We start from the raw sequence: 16,082 nt of genomic DNA on the forward strand, positions 1-16,082 counted from the left end.
GGTGGGGCTGGCACTGTCGCCTCTGCTGCCTGTGTTCCTGGCTTCCACCTGGTAGCAGCCGCCTTGTCCCTGCCCCCAGAGGGTGACCGTCCCTGAGGCCTGGGAGTGTGGCTGGTGGGACAGGCGGGGTCCTCCTCTGTGGCGGGACAGAGGCCCACTCAGGCCGTGCAGCCGTCTCCCTGCATCTGGGGCCTCAGTTTGCCTCGTGCAGTGGGGTGGTGAGGGGCGGGCTGGCGTGCGTCTGTCATGGGGTGAGGGTGAGAAGCCCTGGGGGCCAGGAGAGATGCCTGCCCTGCAGAGCCCCGGGGCAGGTCCCGTGCGCAGCCGCACCTGCTGCTGGGCTGGCAGCTGAGGGGCGGCTCCCCCGGGGCCAAGCTGTCCACCAAGGCCAGAGTGAAAACGGGCTGGGGGACTGGGGGCCAGGACGTGTGCAGACCCAGGCCCAGCCTGGGCTCCAGGGACAGCTGTGCAGCCGGAGGGGGAACACAGCGCTGAGGCCTCAGGGAGCCTCGGGCTGCCCGGCTCTGGGGCTCTCAGGGTGTCCCTTGGCGGGTCCTCTGCTCCCGTGGAAGGCCTCCCAAGCTCTCTAGGGCTCCATCCACCCGGCTCCCACAAGGCTCCCAGAAAGCGCCTCCAGCCAGTGAATTCCTACTCAAACGTGAAGCCTCAGCTCATGCCCACAGCCCCCCACCCAGTCAGGATCCTGGCGGGGGGCCAGGGTTCGCTGTGGGTGGTTAAGTGAGGGGCTAGGACACTGCCGTCCTGGTGGGACACTGGGGCGCCCACCCTGGGTCTGTTTCCTTGCTCTGAACCGTGACACTAGGACCTGTTCCCTGAGAATTTGTTTTTTTTGGTATCAGGACTTGTGCTTGCCAGGCAGGCGCTGACCCACTGAGCTACATCCCCGGCCCCTCTGGGGAGAATCTTGGTTTCTCAGTGAGCACAGCATGCAGGCAGCTCACACATTTAATCTCAGAGCTCAGGACGCTGAAGCAGGAGGATCACCATGTGCTCGAGGGCAGCCTGAACTACACAGTGAGATCTTGTCTCAAAAAAACCACTTGGCTCCTCAGGACTCAGGCCGGGACAAGCACAAAGGGACATTTGTTCAGGGTCTTGAGGTATGAATAGAAGTTCACTATTCATGCACTCATTTGCTCAGTAAACATTTATTGAGTACTGGCTTTCCAGGTACCATTCACAACAGTGAACAAAACAGACCAAAGCCGCAGGGCAGGCCCTCTGGGGCCAGGTGGGACAGCCAGGGTGAAGTTAAGATGAAGACCATGTCGGATGCAAAACGCAAGCTCAGGAGCCGGGCCGCAGAGTTGCTTTCCTGTCTTTCCCCCCCCTGTTTGTTCTTTCCGCCTTCCCTCCCTGCTTCCTGTTTCCTTTCTCCCAGCACTCGGGGTGGGACCCAGGGGCTCCACCCCCCCCAGCTCCACCCAGGGCGCCTTCTGAGTCTGAGAAGGCTCTCAGTCACTGATTGCGCAGGCTGGGCTGGGACGGGGAACCCTCGGCCTCAGCCTCCCTGGCGAGCTGGGGTCCCGGGCCCACGCCTGCTGGGGACAGCAGCTGGGGATGCCGGGGGAGCAGGGCTCCTGGGGAGGCGGAGCCAGGGGCTGGGGCCGCCTCCTTCCCTGGCTGCGGCAGTACCTGAGGGCCCCCCAGGCTCTGTGCAGTGCAGGGTAGAGGCTGGGCGCGGGAGAGGTGGTCCCCAAAGTCTTGCAAATATTGGGGCAACTCTGGCCGCAGGCCACAGGGCTGCCCTTCCCTGGTGGGTCAGCTTAAGTGGGGACTGGGGGTGAAGCCAGGCTACACAGCCCCTCTGACCCTTCCCAGAGAACCAGTAGATCCTTCTGGGTGCTGGTGGGGAAACTGAGGCTAGAGGATGGATGGGGCTCCCAGAGGGTACGTGGGAGGTCAGTGCAACTGGGAAATCTTTGTTTTGTTTTTGTCTTTTTGAGGCAGGGTCTCTCTGTACGGCTCAGGCTGGCCTTGAGCTCACTTTGCAGCCCAGGCTGGTCTCAAACTCCCAGTGGTCCTGCCTCAGCCTCCCGAGTGCTGGGATCACAGCTGGGGCCACCAGGGCTGGCCCCTTGTGCCCCCACCGCCAGCGCACCCCTCTGATCATCCCCCTCCCCCACCGACTGGCGTCCTGCTCTCCATCCTGGAGCCCTGTGGGCAGTTGTTTCCTGGCTGCCTTGGGGGCTGTTACAGTGACAGACCAGGCTGAGACCGCTGCGGCTGGCCCGGCCGGTCACACCCTTGGGAAGGGCCTTTTGGACCTCTGGGGCTGCCGAGTGCCAGCAGGGGTGTCGGGCCCAGTGGTGCCCCGTGGGGCCTCTGCCCTGAGCAGTGCAGTCCTGCAGCCAGCAAAGCCCTCACGGCCGGAGGCTCAGGATGGAGGCTTGGGTGCCCCTGCTGGGGCCCGACCCGTGTGTCCCCAGAGTCACCGGGCAGGTGCTTCATCCCTGGACATTCGGCCTCAGTCCAAGCACAGTGTCACCTATGGGCTGTACCACCAGGGTTTCGGGGTGCCCGGCACCCAGAAGGGCCAGACACACACTGCATGCTCAGTAGGGATGAGCAAGGAGGACGGGTGAGGGGCGGAGGGGACAGGTGGGGGGCACATTGCGGGGGCTGGGTGAGTTGGGGTACTCGACTCCCATCGAATGGCCAGCCCTGTTGGGGTCCCCAGGAACCCCCAGGGCACGGCGTCTGCACGGTGGCGCTGGGTGGCTTCCAGGTCAGGCGCTGTGCTGGGGGCCCAGTGTGGGCCACACGGGGGTGCGGGCCGGAGGGGACCCGAGACCCACAGTCCCTGCCCGCCGGCTGGAGAGGCGCCGTGGCCTCGGCCCGGAGGGGACCCAGGACAGCGGCCACCAACGCGCGGGGCGCGAGGTCCCCGGGTGGGGGCGCGCCGGGGTCACCGAGCCGCAGCTTTCCGCGGTGGTCGCCCTGCGGCCGGCCTGCGCTCGGTCTCGGTCCTGGTCCTGGTCCTCGGGCCGTGGTCGCCGCCGGCCGGCCGGGCTCAGGGCTCCTGGCTCCGGGGCGAGCACGAGCCGTCGCCGTCCTGGGCCCCGCCGGGGGCCGAGGTGGCCGCGCTGCGCACCTCCCGCGCCAGCTTCTCCGCCACCTTGCGGAAGGGCGGCCGGCGCGCGGGCTCCGCCTCCCAGCAGCTGCCCATGAGCGCCAGCACCGGGCCCGGGCAGCCCTCGGGGGGCTCCATGCGGTAGCCCTGCTCCACCGCCTCCGACACCTCCTTCAGCGACTGCGGACACAGGCAGGGGGCCGTGGGCGGCGGCTCCAGCCCGAGAGCCCAGCCTCCCCAGCCCGGCCCACTCACCATCTTGGGGTACGGGGCCCTTCCGTAGGAGAAGACTTCCCACAGGAGCACCCCGAAACTCCAGACGTCTGACTTGCTGGAGAACTTCTGTGGGGCGGAGAGCCAGCTGAGGTGGGGCCCCCCGAATTCCTCTTTCGTTTTTCTTTTTTTTGGAGGACTGGGAGACCGAGACTCCCTAAGTCGCTAAGTCACCAGGCTGGGCTCCAACTGGAGGCCCTCCTGCCTCGGCCTCCCGGAGTGCCGAGAGCACAGCCGTGGGCACCGGACCGAGGTTTCTGGCCAGCCTCGCTTCCTCCCGGAGCCCCCCTGGGCTGACCCCCCTTTCTGAGCTCCTCCCATCAGACTCGGCCCCTCAGGCCTCCCACAGCTGGGTGGAGCTCACACTGTAGAGCGGAGGCCCTGGCCATTTCAGAGATGGAGAAACTGAGGCCCAAGATCCCCCGGCCCCGTCAGGCAACAGGGCTGGGGCCCCCCCATCCAGCTCTGCGGGACCCCGAGACCTTGGGGGCGGGCGGTGGAGGATGGCGGGGTTCTCACCCCGTGCTTGAGCGCCTCGGGCGCCGTCCACTTGACCGGCAGCCGGCTCGCGTCCAGGCCCTTGCGCTCGGCTTTGGCCAGGCCGAAGTCGCTGACCTTGGCCACCAGGTCCTCGGACACCAGGATGTTGCGAGCGGCCAGGTCGCGGTGGACCAGCTTCTTGCTCTCCAGATACTCCATCCCCTCAGCCACGTGCCTGGGGAGGGGTTCTGGGAAGCTCCCGGCTCCGCCCGGCCCCGTGCCTCAGTTTCCCCCTCACCTCCCCAGCGGGAGCCCCTCCCCCACTCACAGCGAAAACTGCAGCAGCTGAGTGGCGGGGACCAGGGCGCGGCCCCGCGTGCGCAGGAAGTTCACCAGGTTGCCCTGCGGGATTTTGGAGGTTCGCCATGGGCCCCCCGCCCCGCCCGCCCGCGCCCAGCGGCCCGCCCGCACCTTGGTCACGTTCTCCATGACGATGTACAGGCCCTGGTGCAGGATGACGCCCAGCAGCCGCACCAGGTTCCGGTGCTGCAGCTTCCTGGGGGGAGGGGAGCACAGCGGAGGAGGGGTGAGGCCGGCCCAGACCCCGGCCCCAGCCCTGACTGCCCAGCACGCACGTCATCACCGCCGTCTCGTCCAGGAAGGCCTGGGCCGTCACGTCGCACTTGATGTTCTTCACGGCCACCTTCTGCCCCAGGTACTCGCCCTGCAGGACGGCTGGGAGTGGAGGGGGACAGAGGTCAGGACCACGGCACCCCGGACACCAGACACATCCCCAGACCGACCGCCGCACTGCACTGCAGCTGCGGGCTGGGACCCGGAGACAGCCCCAAGGCCCATGGAGCCTCTGGCTGCTGTCTGCAAAGCTTCTCGTCCCCTCTCCCACTCAGGGGCTTTTTAAAAATCTTGACTTGAGGCGGGATCTCACTAAGTTGCTAAATCGCTCAGGGTGGCCTCCACTTTGAGATCGTCCTGCCTCAGCCTCCCAGAGAGCTGTGCGTTTTAAAAGCATTCAGAGCTAGGCATGGTGGGGGACCTCTGGGAGGCTGAGGCAGGAGTTCTCAGCCATGCAGATGGGTCTGAATTCAGCCTGGGTCCCCCAGCCCCTCTCCTGGCCCACGTCCTCACCTCCAAACTCCCCCTCTCCGATGGGGCCGCCCAGTGTCAGGTGCTGCAGGTCCAGGAGCCAGCCAGCTGCGGTGCAGAGCGGGTCAGTGGGTCACACGGCTGCCTGGGGACCTGGGGCCCTCCAGGTCTGGCCTTTCTGTCCTCTCCCAGCACCCTCCTTCCCCACAGCAGCTTCTGCAGGGTCCTCCTTTTTCTCCCAAAACCCAGCTTCCGAGGCTGTGGTCAGGCAGGGCACACACTGGGCTCCCCTAGTTACTGTTGGACCCAGACCTTCCTGGGAAAGACAAGACTCAGGGACACATCCTCAGCCTGCAAAGGCCGGTATGACCAGGGACTGAAGGGCAGGCACTTGCTTTGGTCTTGAATAGTGAGCACTGCAAAACTCAGGGGCTGGAAAAGCATTTCAGGGGAAGGGAACAGAACACAGGATGACCGAGAGGCATTCGGGAAATGGGGAGAGGGCATGGAGCAGGGACTGGACAGAGAGGAGCTCAGAAATGTAGCAGCTGTGAAATTCCAAGCACGGGCATCACATGGATGGGTTTTCACGGTCAAAAGATGTCTTGGAGCCCTGGTGCAGAGGCCCGGCTGCCCCGGGTGACCGTTACCCTTGGCCAGCTCCTCTTCCGCCGACTTGGTCCCCTGCTTCCTCTTGGGCTTCACCAGCTTGGTGCAGATGGGTCCCTTATCCTTGCTGTAGTGCTGGGGGCAGGGCAGGGGCGGCTGTGAGCCTGAGGGGCACCCATCCCTTGGGGGGGTGCGGCTCTGGGGAGCGCGTGGGGGTCCCTGCTGGGATAGGCTGGTTCCCATGGGAACAGGAAGGGGTGCGGGAGGATTCTAGGGGCTGGAGTGGTGTCAATCAGAGGCCCACGAGGGTCCCCAGAGGCCCTCGAGGCAGAGTCAGGGTGGCCGGCTGGGGCAGGCGGTCTCCGGGGTGGGTCCCCACCGTCCCGGGCACCTCCACCATGTCCATGAGGTTGCAGAAGCACACGGCCTCGTCGATGGTCAGGTGGCCGTCGCGATGCAGCACGCGGTAGTGGATGACGTCGTGGCCGAAGCTGACGCAGAGCACGTAGTCGCCCGGGTGTCGCGCAGATTCGCGCACCAGGAACAGCCCGTCCTCGGGCGGCTGCAGCTGCTGCACGGCCTCCTGGCCCGAGATCTTCCCGTGGAACCACCTGCGGCGCACGAGGAGGACGCGTGGGCCGCGCTGGGGACACCCCCGATCCCCTGCCCGGGTCCCCGTCCCCGCCCCAGAGGCTCACGGCATGAGGCTGAGCTTGGGGTCCGCGGAGAGGGCCTCGCGCTCCCGCAGCGCGCCCGCCGCCAGCAGCCCCTCCTGGCCACTCCCGTGGTGCTTGGCACGGTACCAGCTCTTGTTCTGCGCGGAGGGGACACGGGGCCGCGGCCGGAGTCAGCTCGGGGTCCTGGCGTGGCCCCCCCACCCCCTGCCTCGGCACCGGCGCGTCCTCACCTCGCAGGCCTCCAGGATGGTGACCACGTCGCCCTTGCGGAAGGCCAGCTCCCCGGGCTTGGGGCGCGAGTGCTCGCACTTGGTGATGCACTGGGTGCCGGGGGCCCAGCGCCTCTGGGGGTGCAGTGGGAACATCAGGAGCGGGGGACACAGCGGATAGGCACGTGCAGGGTTAGGGCGCGAGGCAGCGACCTAGCAGCGCCAAGGCCCAGCACCCGGGGCTGGGCCGAGATCAGGAGGGGTGGTGCGCTGGTGAGCGGCGCGCAGCCCACCCTGGGGCGGGGCCGGGTCTGTGGGTCCCGCGGCCTGCAGGGGTGGGGACCCGGGTGCCCACGCCGGGGACACTCACCGTCGGCATCCTGGCTGCGGTGGACAGAGGCGCCAGGCGCCGGGAAGTGAGAGTTCACCTGGGGAGGGGTCAGAGTCACAGGATGCGGGGCGTAGGTAGGGCTGGGGGTGGGGGGTTCCTGCATCCAGCCGGCGGCGAGGTCTCTGGGTGACAGCCGGGGGAAGACAGGCCTCTCCTCCTCGGAGGAAGTGACCTTACCCAGGAAAGTCCCTTGGCCAGCCACAGACGTAAAATGCACGCCAACCAGAGAGCCACGGTGCCCACCCTGCCATCGCCCCAAAGGGAAACTGAGGCACCAGAGGGGCGCCGAGGCAGTGGTCCCACGCTGGGGTGGGGCTGGGGGGAACGGCTGGCCCAGGGCCACCACCAGCAGCGTGGGGAGCCAGGTGCCACCTGACCGAGCCTGACTCCTCTCCTTCTCGGTCTGCGGCGAGGGCTCGGTGGGGACAGGGATGAATCAAGGTCACTCCTCTGGCCCTGGGGTGGTGTGTGGGCGCTGGAGGCAGCCATCCAGCCTCCGCGCCCCTGTGGGCCCCAGAGGACCCCTGTGACTCCCCCTGCCCTGCCCAGGGCGGAGGCACCGAGGTCCTCCTCGGCGGGGCTGGGGGCCCCGGCTGCTTCTCCAGGTCCCCGGGGCAGTGACCAGGTGAGGAGGCAGAGTCCCATCCCTGACCTCCCCTCGGCGGCGCCCCTAAAGCAGCCCGGACCGCGCGTCCTCATGCATACCGATGCGCGTACACACGCGCGCGCCCGCAGAGCACACCCGGCTCCCTGCGCGCGTGCCCGGGAAGCCACCTGGAGACAGGTGCGCGTTCTCGCAGCCCGCCCACACCAGGGGCCGCGCGCTCCAACACCTGGCGCGCGCGCCCCACCCGGCCGGGCGCGAGCAACCCAGGTGCACGCGCCGGGGAGCAGGATCGCGCTCCCGGCCCGGTGGGGTCCCCCACCCACTCCGAGCCCCCGGAGTCCCCACCGCTGCGGGGCGTCTCCTCCCAGCCAGGCGCGCGCTCACCTGCTCAGGAGGCGCCTCCGGGCCGAGCCCCGCGACCGCCCCCAGGAGGGGACCCCGCCAGCCGGCCGTGCACCCCGAGGCGGCCCGGGTTGCACAACTTGGACCAAGTTGTCGCCGCGTTTCCTCATTTTGGGGGGGTGGCGACAGGGCGGGGGGGCCGCCGGAGGCGCTGCGGCCTCGGAGCCCTGGCGGGTCCTAGCGCCGGCCGCACTGCGGTCCGCTCCGCTCCGCGCGCCGCCGCCGCTGCCGTCGCCGGCCCCTCCCCGCCCCGCCCCGCCCCCCGAGCCCCGGCGCCTGCTGCGCGGGCCAGGTGGGGTCCCCGGGAAGCCTTGGGGTCCCTGACCTTGGCGACGCAAGATGCGCACAGGCATCCACTGCGGGGAGCTGGGCGGGGGTGGTGTTGGATGGCGGAGCAGGTGGCGCACGAGTGCGCGCTCGGGTGCGCGCGCACGGGCGGGCTAGAGGGAGGGGTGAGCTGCCCGTCCGGGGAGGTAAGCAACCCGCAGAGCCAGAGGACCGGTGCCACTCTGCGGCTCTCACGCGTCGGCCTCACTCCTTTTAGGATCTGCGGCAGAGATCTGCGGGTCCCTGGCACAGAATATTAGCGCCCCAAAATGCTGACTCCCACAGGTATCCCCATCACCAGGAACGGCAAATGGGGCAGAGTTCACTGTACTTTGCCGGACGCCGCCTTGGGCCTGGCCGCAGCGATGGCCCAAGGCCCTGCCCTCAGCCAGCTGCAGCTCGTGGGGTCAGGGAGGGAACCTCAGGGACACAGCGGGGCGCACAGAGGGTGGCAGGGGCCCAGGGCCCCGGGGGGCCTGCACCGTTTTATTGATTTTTAATCCTGGGGCTGGGAAGGGAACCTGGGGCCTTTGCACTGAGCTCCACCCCGCCCTTTTCTTTTTCTTTTTTTTTTTTTTTTTTTGTCTTTTTTGAATTTATCGGTACCAGGGATTGAACTCAGGATTGCACACTTGCAAGGCAGGCGCTTATGCCGCTGAGTTAAATCCCCAGCCCCTTGTTTTTACTTTTTTTTTTTCATCCCCCACCCTTTTCAAAGTTCACTAAGTTGTCCAACCCGGGCTTTGACTGAGATTCTCCTGCCTCAGCTTCCTGAGTAGGCGGGGCTCAGGCATGCACCATCATGCCGGTTGCCTGTGTTTTTAAGTCCCCTTCCCCATGACGCTAGCACCGCTGACTCCGCCTGCCCCTGAAGTCTGGGAAAAGAGGTCGGATCGTAGATCTGCAGAGCACCGGGCTATGGAATATTATGCACTAGGGCCCAAAAAACTGTGTGTTGGGCTAATGCAACACCCTGATCCCCATAGCGTTAACCACGAATCAGGCGGGGGGGGGGGGGGAGACGCCCTCAAAGCGACACTGCCACCCGTAGCAGTGGTCGGAGCGGTGAGCACATAGTTCTCTAATGGTGTGTTGTGGGGTTTTTTGTTTTGTTTGTTTGTTTTTTTCCACTGAGAGATTGAGAGGAAATAAAAGAAAATCAGCGGGAAACCCAGCCCTGAAGTCTGATGTGGGTGTGGCCACGCGGCGTTCCACGGGGCGCCCCCCTCTGCTCACAGGAGTCTGAGCTGCATCCAAGGGGCGCTCAGGTCACCCCGGGACCCGGTGGAGAGGCTTCCTGAACACACCAGAGAGATATAGTGATCTCCCTGACTTAGCCTCCTGAGTGCTGGGATGATAGATGTGGGCCCCCACAGCAGACTGCAAATGGATTTAGTTGATGCCGGAGTTGCACCCCCGCCAGGCCTCCACATTGGCCCGTCCCGCCCTGAAGCCACGATCAGAGGAATCCAGGGTCCTAGTGTTGGGCTCCTACACCTCCACGGGCTGGCCTGGGACACCAAAGCTGCCCCACGCTGAGCATGCACACCAGGCACTGCTCCGTGCCTCATTTGAGTAAAACAGACTCCAGGCTGTGATTTATCTGGGTGAAAGGGAGTGAGCTCCTCATCCAGGGAGGCAACCAAGAGCCGGCCACTTTGAATCTCTGAGATCCCATGGCTCTTCGAGTCCCCAGAGGTGGCAACCCATTTATCCTGCTTCAAGTCGCCTAGCTGTCACCCCTGTCTACCTGGGCTGCACCTGGAGACTGGACTTCTGGTGAGTTCTGGTCCTCAGCAGGCCGGTGACCAGGCAGTCCACCCCGTCTTCTGACCTTGCTGTCACTCGCCCTCCATTGCGTACCCAAGGAGTGTAATGTGCCCCGGGTTCTCCCTCGTACCTGTGGGATGGAGCCCAGCCAGCTCCGTGCCGTATCCAGGATTCTCCTCTCTCTTCTCCTACTGCCTGCCGGAGCCCCTGCCTCGGGCTCCTCCCTCCCACATCCGGGTCACACTCATCTCCCACGTCCTCTCCTGGACTGATGCAATTTGCAACGGTCATTGGAGCCAAATTTTTCATTTGAGGCCTGGAGGCCCAGAGAGGTGAGGACATTTGCCCGAGATCACACAGCTGATAAGGTGTAGCAAAAAAGGAGCCGAAGGTGAGGTATATTACACAGTGCGTCCTTTAAGATTATCCGGGCTTGTGTGGCTCAGGAAATCCGAAATGCTGCCTGCTTGAGTTAGATGGAAATGAATCACTACTGAGGGAGGCAATTCCAGGCAGGGTCAGAAAACCAGATCTGTGCCATCGCTTTTTTTTTTTTTTTTTTCCTTTTTATGGGTACCGGGGATCGAACTCACGACTGCCTGCTTGTAAGGCAGGAGCTTATGCCACTGAGCTAAATCCCCAGCCCCTATCTGTGCCATCTCTTAGCGTGCACATTTCCAACCCTATAGTGGCTGCTCCAGCTCCACCCATTGCATTTTACTTTCCCAGTCAGTAGGAAAGAGGAAGGGGCAGAGAAGGGGCAGCTCTTCCTTTTAAGGACTCTTTCTGAGAGATCATATGATGTGTGCCTTCATCACAGTGTGAGGAATGTGGTCACAAGACCAGGAGCAGGAGGACCTGGGACAGAATTACGGACTGGAGGCCAGGGAGGAGGGGGAGCTGTTTTCTGGCTTCATCCTTTCCTGAATGTCATTTCCCCAGGGCAGGGGACTTGGACCTGGCCACTCTGCTGTGAGCACAGTGCCTGGCCAGTACACAGCAGGTCCTCAGAGCGGACCTGAGGTGGAACCCAGGCCCTTTGCACTGAGCGTATCTTAGTGAGCTACGCTCCCAAGAAGGGGCTCAACTGCCTCAGGCTGGTTTTGAAGCGAGACCCTCCTGCCTCAGCCTCCCGGCATGCTGGAATGACAGGTGAATGCCACCATGGACAGTTTCAAAACAGATCGTTAAAGCCAGTAAATATCCAGGGGAGTTAAGGAGCAGTATCTGTCACCCCAGAGGTGGGCGTTAGTTGTACTTTTTTTTTGACATAGGGTCTCATTCTGTAGTCCAGGCTGGCTTTGACCTCACTATGCAGCCCAGACTGGCCTTGAACTCGCAGTGAGCTGCTTACCTCAGCCTCTCGAGTGCAAGGATTACAGATATGCGCCACCACAGCGGGCTGTTGTCCCCATTTTGCAGACAGGAAAATTCAGGCTCTGGGCCTGAGACTCAGGAAGGGGCGGGGTTGAGCACTGTGGGGGTGGGGTCGTCTCAGGAGTGACACGCCTAGGACGCATGCGCAGGAGGTGTGGTCTTGTGGCGTGGGCGTGGCCTCGACAGTCCGCGCCCACTCTGTCCTCTGCCCTAGAGCTTCGGATCGCACTGCCCCAATTAGCGTGCCTTTAAATTTAGCTTTTCTCTCCCCGCCTGGGGACTCCAGGAATCAAGGGCGCTCGCTGGCTCTTTCTAGGAAAACATCACCTCTTGCTTGGCGACACTAGCCTCAGGCTGCCCAGCCTGCTCCCTCCCCTGGATCTCTCCACGCGCCCTGCTTTTTGGGGTGCCTGGATGGGAGGCTGTGCGCTCTCCCCGCTGTGCCCCAAATCCCTCCTCCCATGGGCTGGGTCTGGTGGCCAGGTCTGGCCTCCCAGGGCTCCAGGGGCTGAGGCAGGAGGATTGCAAGTTCAAGTCCATCCTGGGCAGCTTAGTAACTTAGAACCCGTCTCAAAATTTAAAAAATAATGGAGCTTGGTGTGAAGGCCTGCGTTCCATCCTCTACTGCAAATAAATAAACAAATAAGCAGTGTCGGGCGCAGGCGCTCAACACACCCGCTCGGGACGATAAGACCACGTCAGCTTCCGCAATGCGTTACGTCCCTCTCTAAATTAGCCAACCCGTGCGCACCTCGTGCCCACTCCCTATTCGCCAGGTGCGGACTCTGTGGCAACCCCTGATTGGCCACAGCTGGATATATTAGCCAGAGCCTGCGTCCCATTCCCTCCCTGCTTCCTCGTGGCAGCCTGTGATTGGTCACGGCCGAATATATAAACCAGAGCCCGCGTAAATAAAGCCGCAGTTCCTGTTACCCACAAGAGCATCCTCTGTCCCATTGGGGGGCTGCGCCGGTCAAAGCAGTGTACGGACCGCTCCCCTGACCATCTGTTTCTGTTCCTCTGCGTTTACCTCCATCTTTCCAAATAGTTTCACGTTCAGCTGAACATTGTCTAGCAATAATTCCTGAAGGTTGAGACTTACCTAGCTTCTGGGAGCACACTTCTCCTCAATTAGTATTTTTAAATTTTTACTTTTTTTTTTTTTTTTTTTTGAGGCAGGGTCTCGCTGTGCAGCTCAGGCTGGCCTTGAGCTCCCTTTGTAGCCCAGGCTGGTCTCGAACTCACAAGGATCCTCCTGCCTCAGCCTCCCGAGTGCTGGCATGACTAGGCGTGCGCCACCACGCCCGGCTCACTTTTATGGGTTTTTGAGACAGCATCTTGTGATATAGTTCAAGCTGGTCTTTAATTCACTATGTAGCCCGAGCTGGCTGCAAACTGATAGAGACCCTCCTGCTTCAGCCTCCTGGATCTGGGACCACAGATGTGCGCTGGCAGAACTGGTTCCCCCACGTGGTTCAGTCACACTGTTTAGTCGAATCAATATTCAGGCTTACGTTGTCATGTGAAAATATTGGTCACATTGGAGAAGCACATACTGGGAGTATTACTTTTCCAGGACTTGCTTTTCTGTTTTCCTGGAGTTAGTGGTTGCCTTGGTTTTGTGTCTGGAAATCACATTCTCCCACAGCCTCTCCAGTAACCTTGCAGCTTCTCCTGTGACTGCTGCCCAGCGGGGGTCCTGGCTTCTATTTTCCTTAGCACACAGGGAGCCTGCCATGTGGCTCCTCCCCTTGGTTTGCTCACATTTTTGAGGAATGTACAACTCCCTGGCCTCCAGAGACAGCGTTTCCTGCGTAAGTGGTTGCAGGGGCCCAGCCTGACAGGATCGTAGCCATCTTGAGTTGAAACAGCTAGGATTGTTCTGGAAACCTCCTGGCATGCTCGCCTCTTGCAGAATTTCACAATAAACCACAAATAAAGGCAACCTTTGCCTGGTCTGTAGCTTTCAGATCACACCCTGAGCTGCTGACGCCAAGAATGTGCCTGGGGTCTTTGATGGTAGCTACAGATAGACCAGGTGCATTAGAGCTCAGAGGAAGTGGGTTTTTCTTTTATGGTTAGACGGGGCTGAAACCTACAGCCTTCTCACCTAGCTACACGTTTGCCTTTTTATTTTGAGACAGGGTCTCACTACATTGCTAAGTTGCCCAGGCTGGGCTCACACTCCTGATCCTCCCGCCTCAGCCTCCCGAGTGCTGGGATGACAGGCCTGAGCCACCACACCCGGCTTCTTTTCAGTTTTTTTTTAAAAATCACTCTTCTTTATTTCTTTGTATTATTATTTTGTGGTGATGGGGTGGACACCAGAGTCCCTGTGTAGGAGGCAAGCACTCGCTGACCAGTACACTGCACTCAAGGAATTTTATGGAGCTATGAAAAACTAGATATCTGTTCACAGCCACCAAAAGGCAAAAACAGCCCAAATATCTATGGATGGACACACAGACAGACAGACAGACACAGCCAGGCCCATCCTCTCCCTGGAATATTACTCAGCTGAGAAAGGGATGATACAGCACAAGCTTTGGGGACACTGCTCAGTGAGTCTCCAGGCACACAGCACACATAGCATGGGCTCCACGGACAGGAAACAACTGGGTCAGGTAAACCCAGAGGCAGGAAGTGGACTGTGGGGGCTGGACCTGGGGTGGGACAGTGTTTCCGGGGTGACAGGGTGTTTGGGAACTACACAGAGCTAGTGGTTATACGACATTACGAGTGTCCTGAATGCCATTAACTGGTAGTTTGAAATGGCAGACGAGGTGAATTTTATCTTTCTCTGCACTTAAAATACAGCTATGGTCAGTGCAATGGCACACCCCTAGAACCTCATCTACTCCGGAGGCTGAGGCAGGAGGATGCGAGGCTTGAGGTCAGCCTGGGCAATTTAGCCAGGCTCTTGTCTCAAAATAAAATAAGCAAAAGGGCTAGAGGTACGGCTCTGAGGTAGAGGAATTTCCTAGCATGACCGAAGCCCTGAGTTCCATCTCCAGCACTGAAGAGGCATGTCTCATAAAACCATCAGAATTAAGTTAAGTTGTATACATACAGCACATAAGGATCAGAGGATATATCACAGTTCTATAATGCTCCATGGGGGAAAAAGCTGAAATCAAAGTAGTACAAATGGCCCATCTGTAACCCACAGCATGTTTTTCAAAAGAGCTGGTGAGAGTTTAATGGCAATTTATTCAAAAATCAAATCACCTCCTTTTCATAGCTATGTAATATTCCACAATGCCCAGGCCACAGTGTTTATCTCTCCATTCCCTGATGGACACTCGTGGTCATGCTTGCTGCGAATGCCTGTGCCGCCACGCACAGGGCCTTTCAGGTGTTGATTTTCATTTTTCTTTTTCTTTTCTTTCTTTTTTTGCTGACTATGGCTTTGGAAGGTGTTGATTTTCAGAACTGGGCAAGTGTGCGTAAGCACTTCCCCAGGACGCCTCCTTCACCTGGATGGGAGACGCTGGTCCCCCACTCAGGCAGCGCCCCCCTCTGCGTTCCCAAAGCAGCTGCCTGGCCCTAGAAGCCAAAGCGCGGAGTGGCCAGCCACAGCCGCAGTTACCGGCTCCCTGGACACGCGGCGGAGACTGCCGCTCTCCAGCTCCCCAATCCTGCAGGTGCGGCCCCTGGGCTCGCTAACCCCGCCCCTCGGGTCCCGCCCCTGGCGCCCCGCCCGCCCGCAGCGCCGCGGCCCCGCCCCCGCGCGTCACCCCGCCCACTCACCGGCGTCTCCTAGCAACGCCGCGCCGCCGTCCGCAGCCCGGACTGCCTCGCCCTGCTCCAGGGTGGGGGGCGCCCGGGCCTCGGACTTCGGGCCGCAGTCGTCGCTGTCCCGGCGCCCAGCGGTCTGCGCGCTGGGGTCTCCTGCCTGGTGCCCCGGGCCTGGGGTGCGCAGGGGAGGAGAGGTTCGAAGTCCCCGCTAGCTGGGCCTGGTGCGGGTGCCGCCGCGCACACGCACACGCACACGGCGCGGCCGTCTGGCCCGAACTTCGCTCACCAGCTGCTCGGATTTGCTGTTGCCGCCGCTGCCAGCTCCGGGCTCGAGTTGCTAGGAGGCCCGCTTAACCCCTTCCCTGCAAGGCCGGTTTTGCCGCCACCGGTTTTCCGGGGAGCCAGCGGTGGGGATTGAGGGAAGCAACGAAGGAAGCGGGGAGAGAGCCAGGGAGGAGGGAAAACGCTGGGGCGCCGCCTGGGGCTCACAGCAGCCCGAAGGGGGTTCTTCCCATAAAGCTGCTGTGGTGAGGGTCATCCTGGCGTGGAAGCAGACCGGATGGGGCTGCATGACAGGGAGGCCTCCCTGAGCCGGTGACATTGGACCAGGCCCCTGAAGAAGTGAAGGGAGGGAGCATCACTAGGCAATGGGGGTGGCATGTGCCAAGGCCCTGGGGCAGGACCCAGCCTGGTTCTTCTGAGAATCTACAGAGAACGTGGGTCCGAGATGGAGTGACCTGGGGACAGGGTGGCAGGTCATGGGGGGGGTTTGTTTGAATCTGGGGTTTAATCTTGATTGTGTGTGGGGGGCTTTCCTTGATGGCAGAAGCAGCAGTTGCTACCCTGATGGAGCGATCAGAGGTGAAAAGCGTTGGATTTCCTGGCGGGTTGGCCCACAAGCCAAAGGAATCCAGGAGGGCTCCCTGGCGGAGGGATCTCCTGGCCAGCCAAGTGGGTGTGGAGGAGCGAGGGCCTGAGAGGAAGGAGGGGGGACCTTCCGGTGCACCCATCCCCAAGCCTGGAC

At 62.0% G+C, this 16,082-nt stretch overlaps 1 protein-coding gene across 3 annotated transcripts; it reads right to left on the minus strand.

Moving 5' to 3' along the window:
* Nucleotides 1-1,153: 1,153 nt before the first annotated feature.
* Nucleotides 1,154-15,294, minus strand: Matk (megakaryocyte-associated tyrosine kinase). Of its 3 annotated transcripts, none has more exons than XM_063228909.1 (13): nucleotides 15,071-15,294; nucleotides 6,817-6,874; nucleotides 6,468-6,581; nucleotides 6,259-6,374; nucleotides 5,952-6,171; nucleotides 5,602-5,695; nucleotides 4,994-5,059; nucleotides 4,483-4,582; nucleotides 4,319-4,403; nucleotides 4,176-4,249; nucleotides 3,887-4,082; nucleotides 3,350-3,436; nucleotides 1,154-3,274 (listed from the first exon to the last, which is right to left on the minus strand). In XM_063228909.1, exons 2-13 carry the CDS (start codon nucleotides 6,823-6,825, stop codon nucleotides 3,035-3,037), a joined length of 1,401 nt encoding a protein of 466 aa, XP_063084979.1. In that variant the 5' UTR covers nucleotides 6,826-6,874; nucleotides 15,071-15,294; the 3' UTR covers nucleotides 1,154-3,034. The 3 variants fall into 3 exon arrangements, with proteins under 3 accessions (XP_063084979.1, XP_063084978.1, XP_063084980.1); XM_063228908.1 differs by lacking the exon at nucleotides 15,071-15,294 and adding an exon at nucleotides 7,829-7,936; XM_063228910.1 differs by lacking the exon at nucleotides 15,071-15,294 and adding an exon at nucleotides 7,543-7,567.
* Between the last annotated feature and the right edge of the window lie 788 nt (nucleotides 15,295-16,082).

The sequence above is a fragment of the Cavia porcellus genome, unplaced genomic scaffold, assembly GCF_034190915.1.
Source record: "Cavia porcellus strain 051 isolate PalLab524CR breed Dunkin Hartley unplaced genomic scaffold, mCavPor4.1 scaffold_17, whole genome shotgun sequence".
Taxonomy (NCBI): Eukaryota; Metazoa; Chordata; class Mammalia; order Rodentia; family Caviidae; genus Cavia; species Cavia porcellus.

Bases quoted from the DNA above. Each gene is read 5' to 3' on its own strand.
- Matk (XM_063228909.1), bottom strand. The intron at 6,375-6,467 runs GTGAGGACGCGC...CCCTCCGCGCAG, and splicing joins CCATCCTGGAGGCCTGCGAG to AACAAGAGCTGGTACCGTGC. The intron at 3,437-3,886 runs GTGAGAACCCCG...TCCGCCCCACAG, and splicing joins CCGAGGCGCTCAAGCACGGG to AAGTTCTCCAGCAAGTCAGA.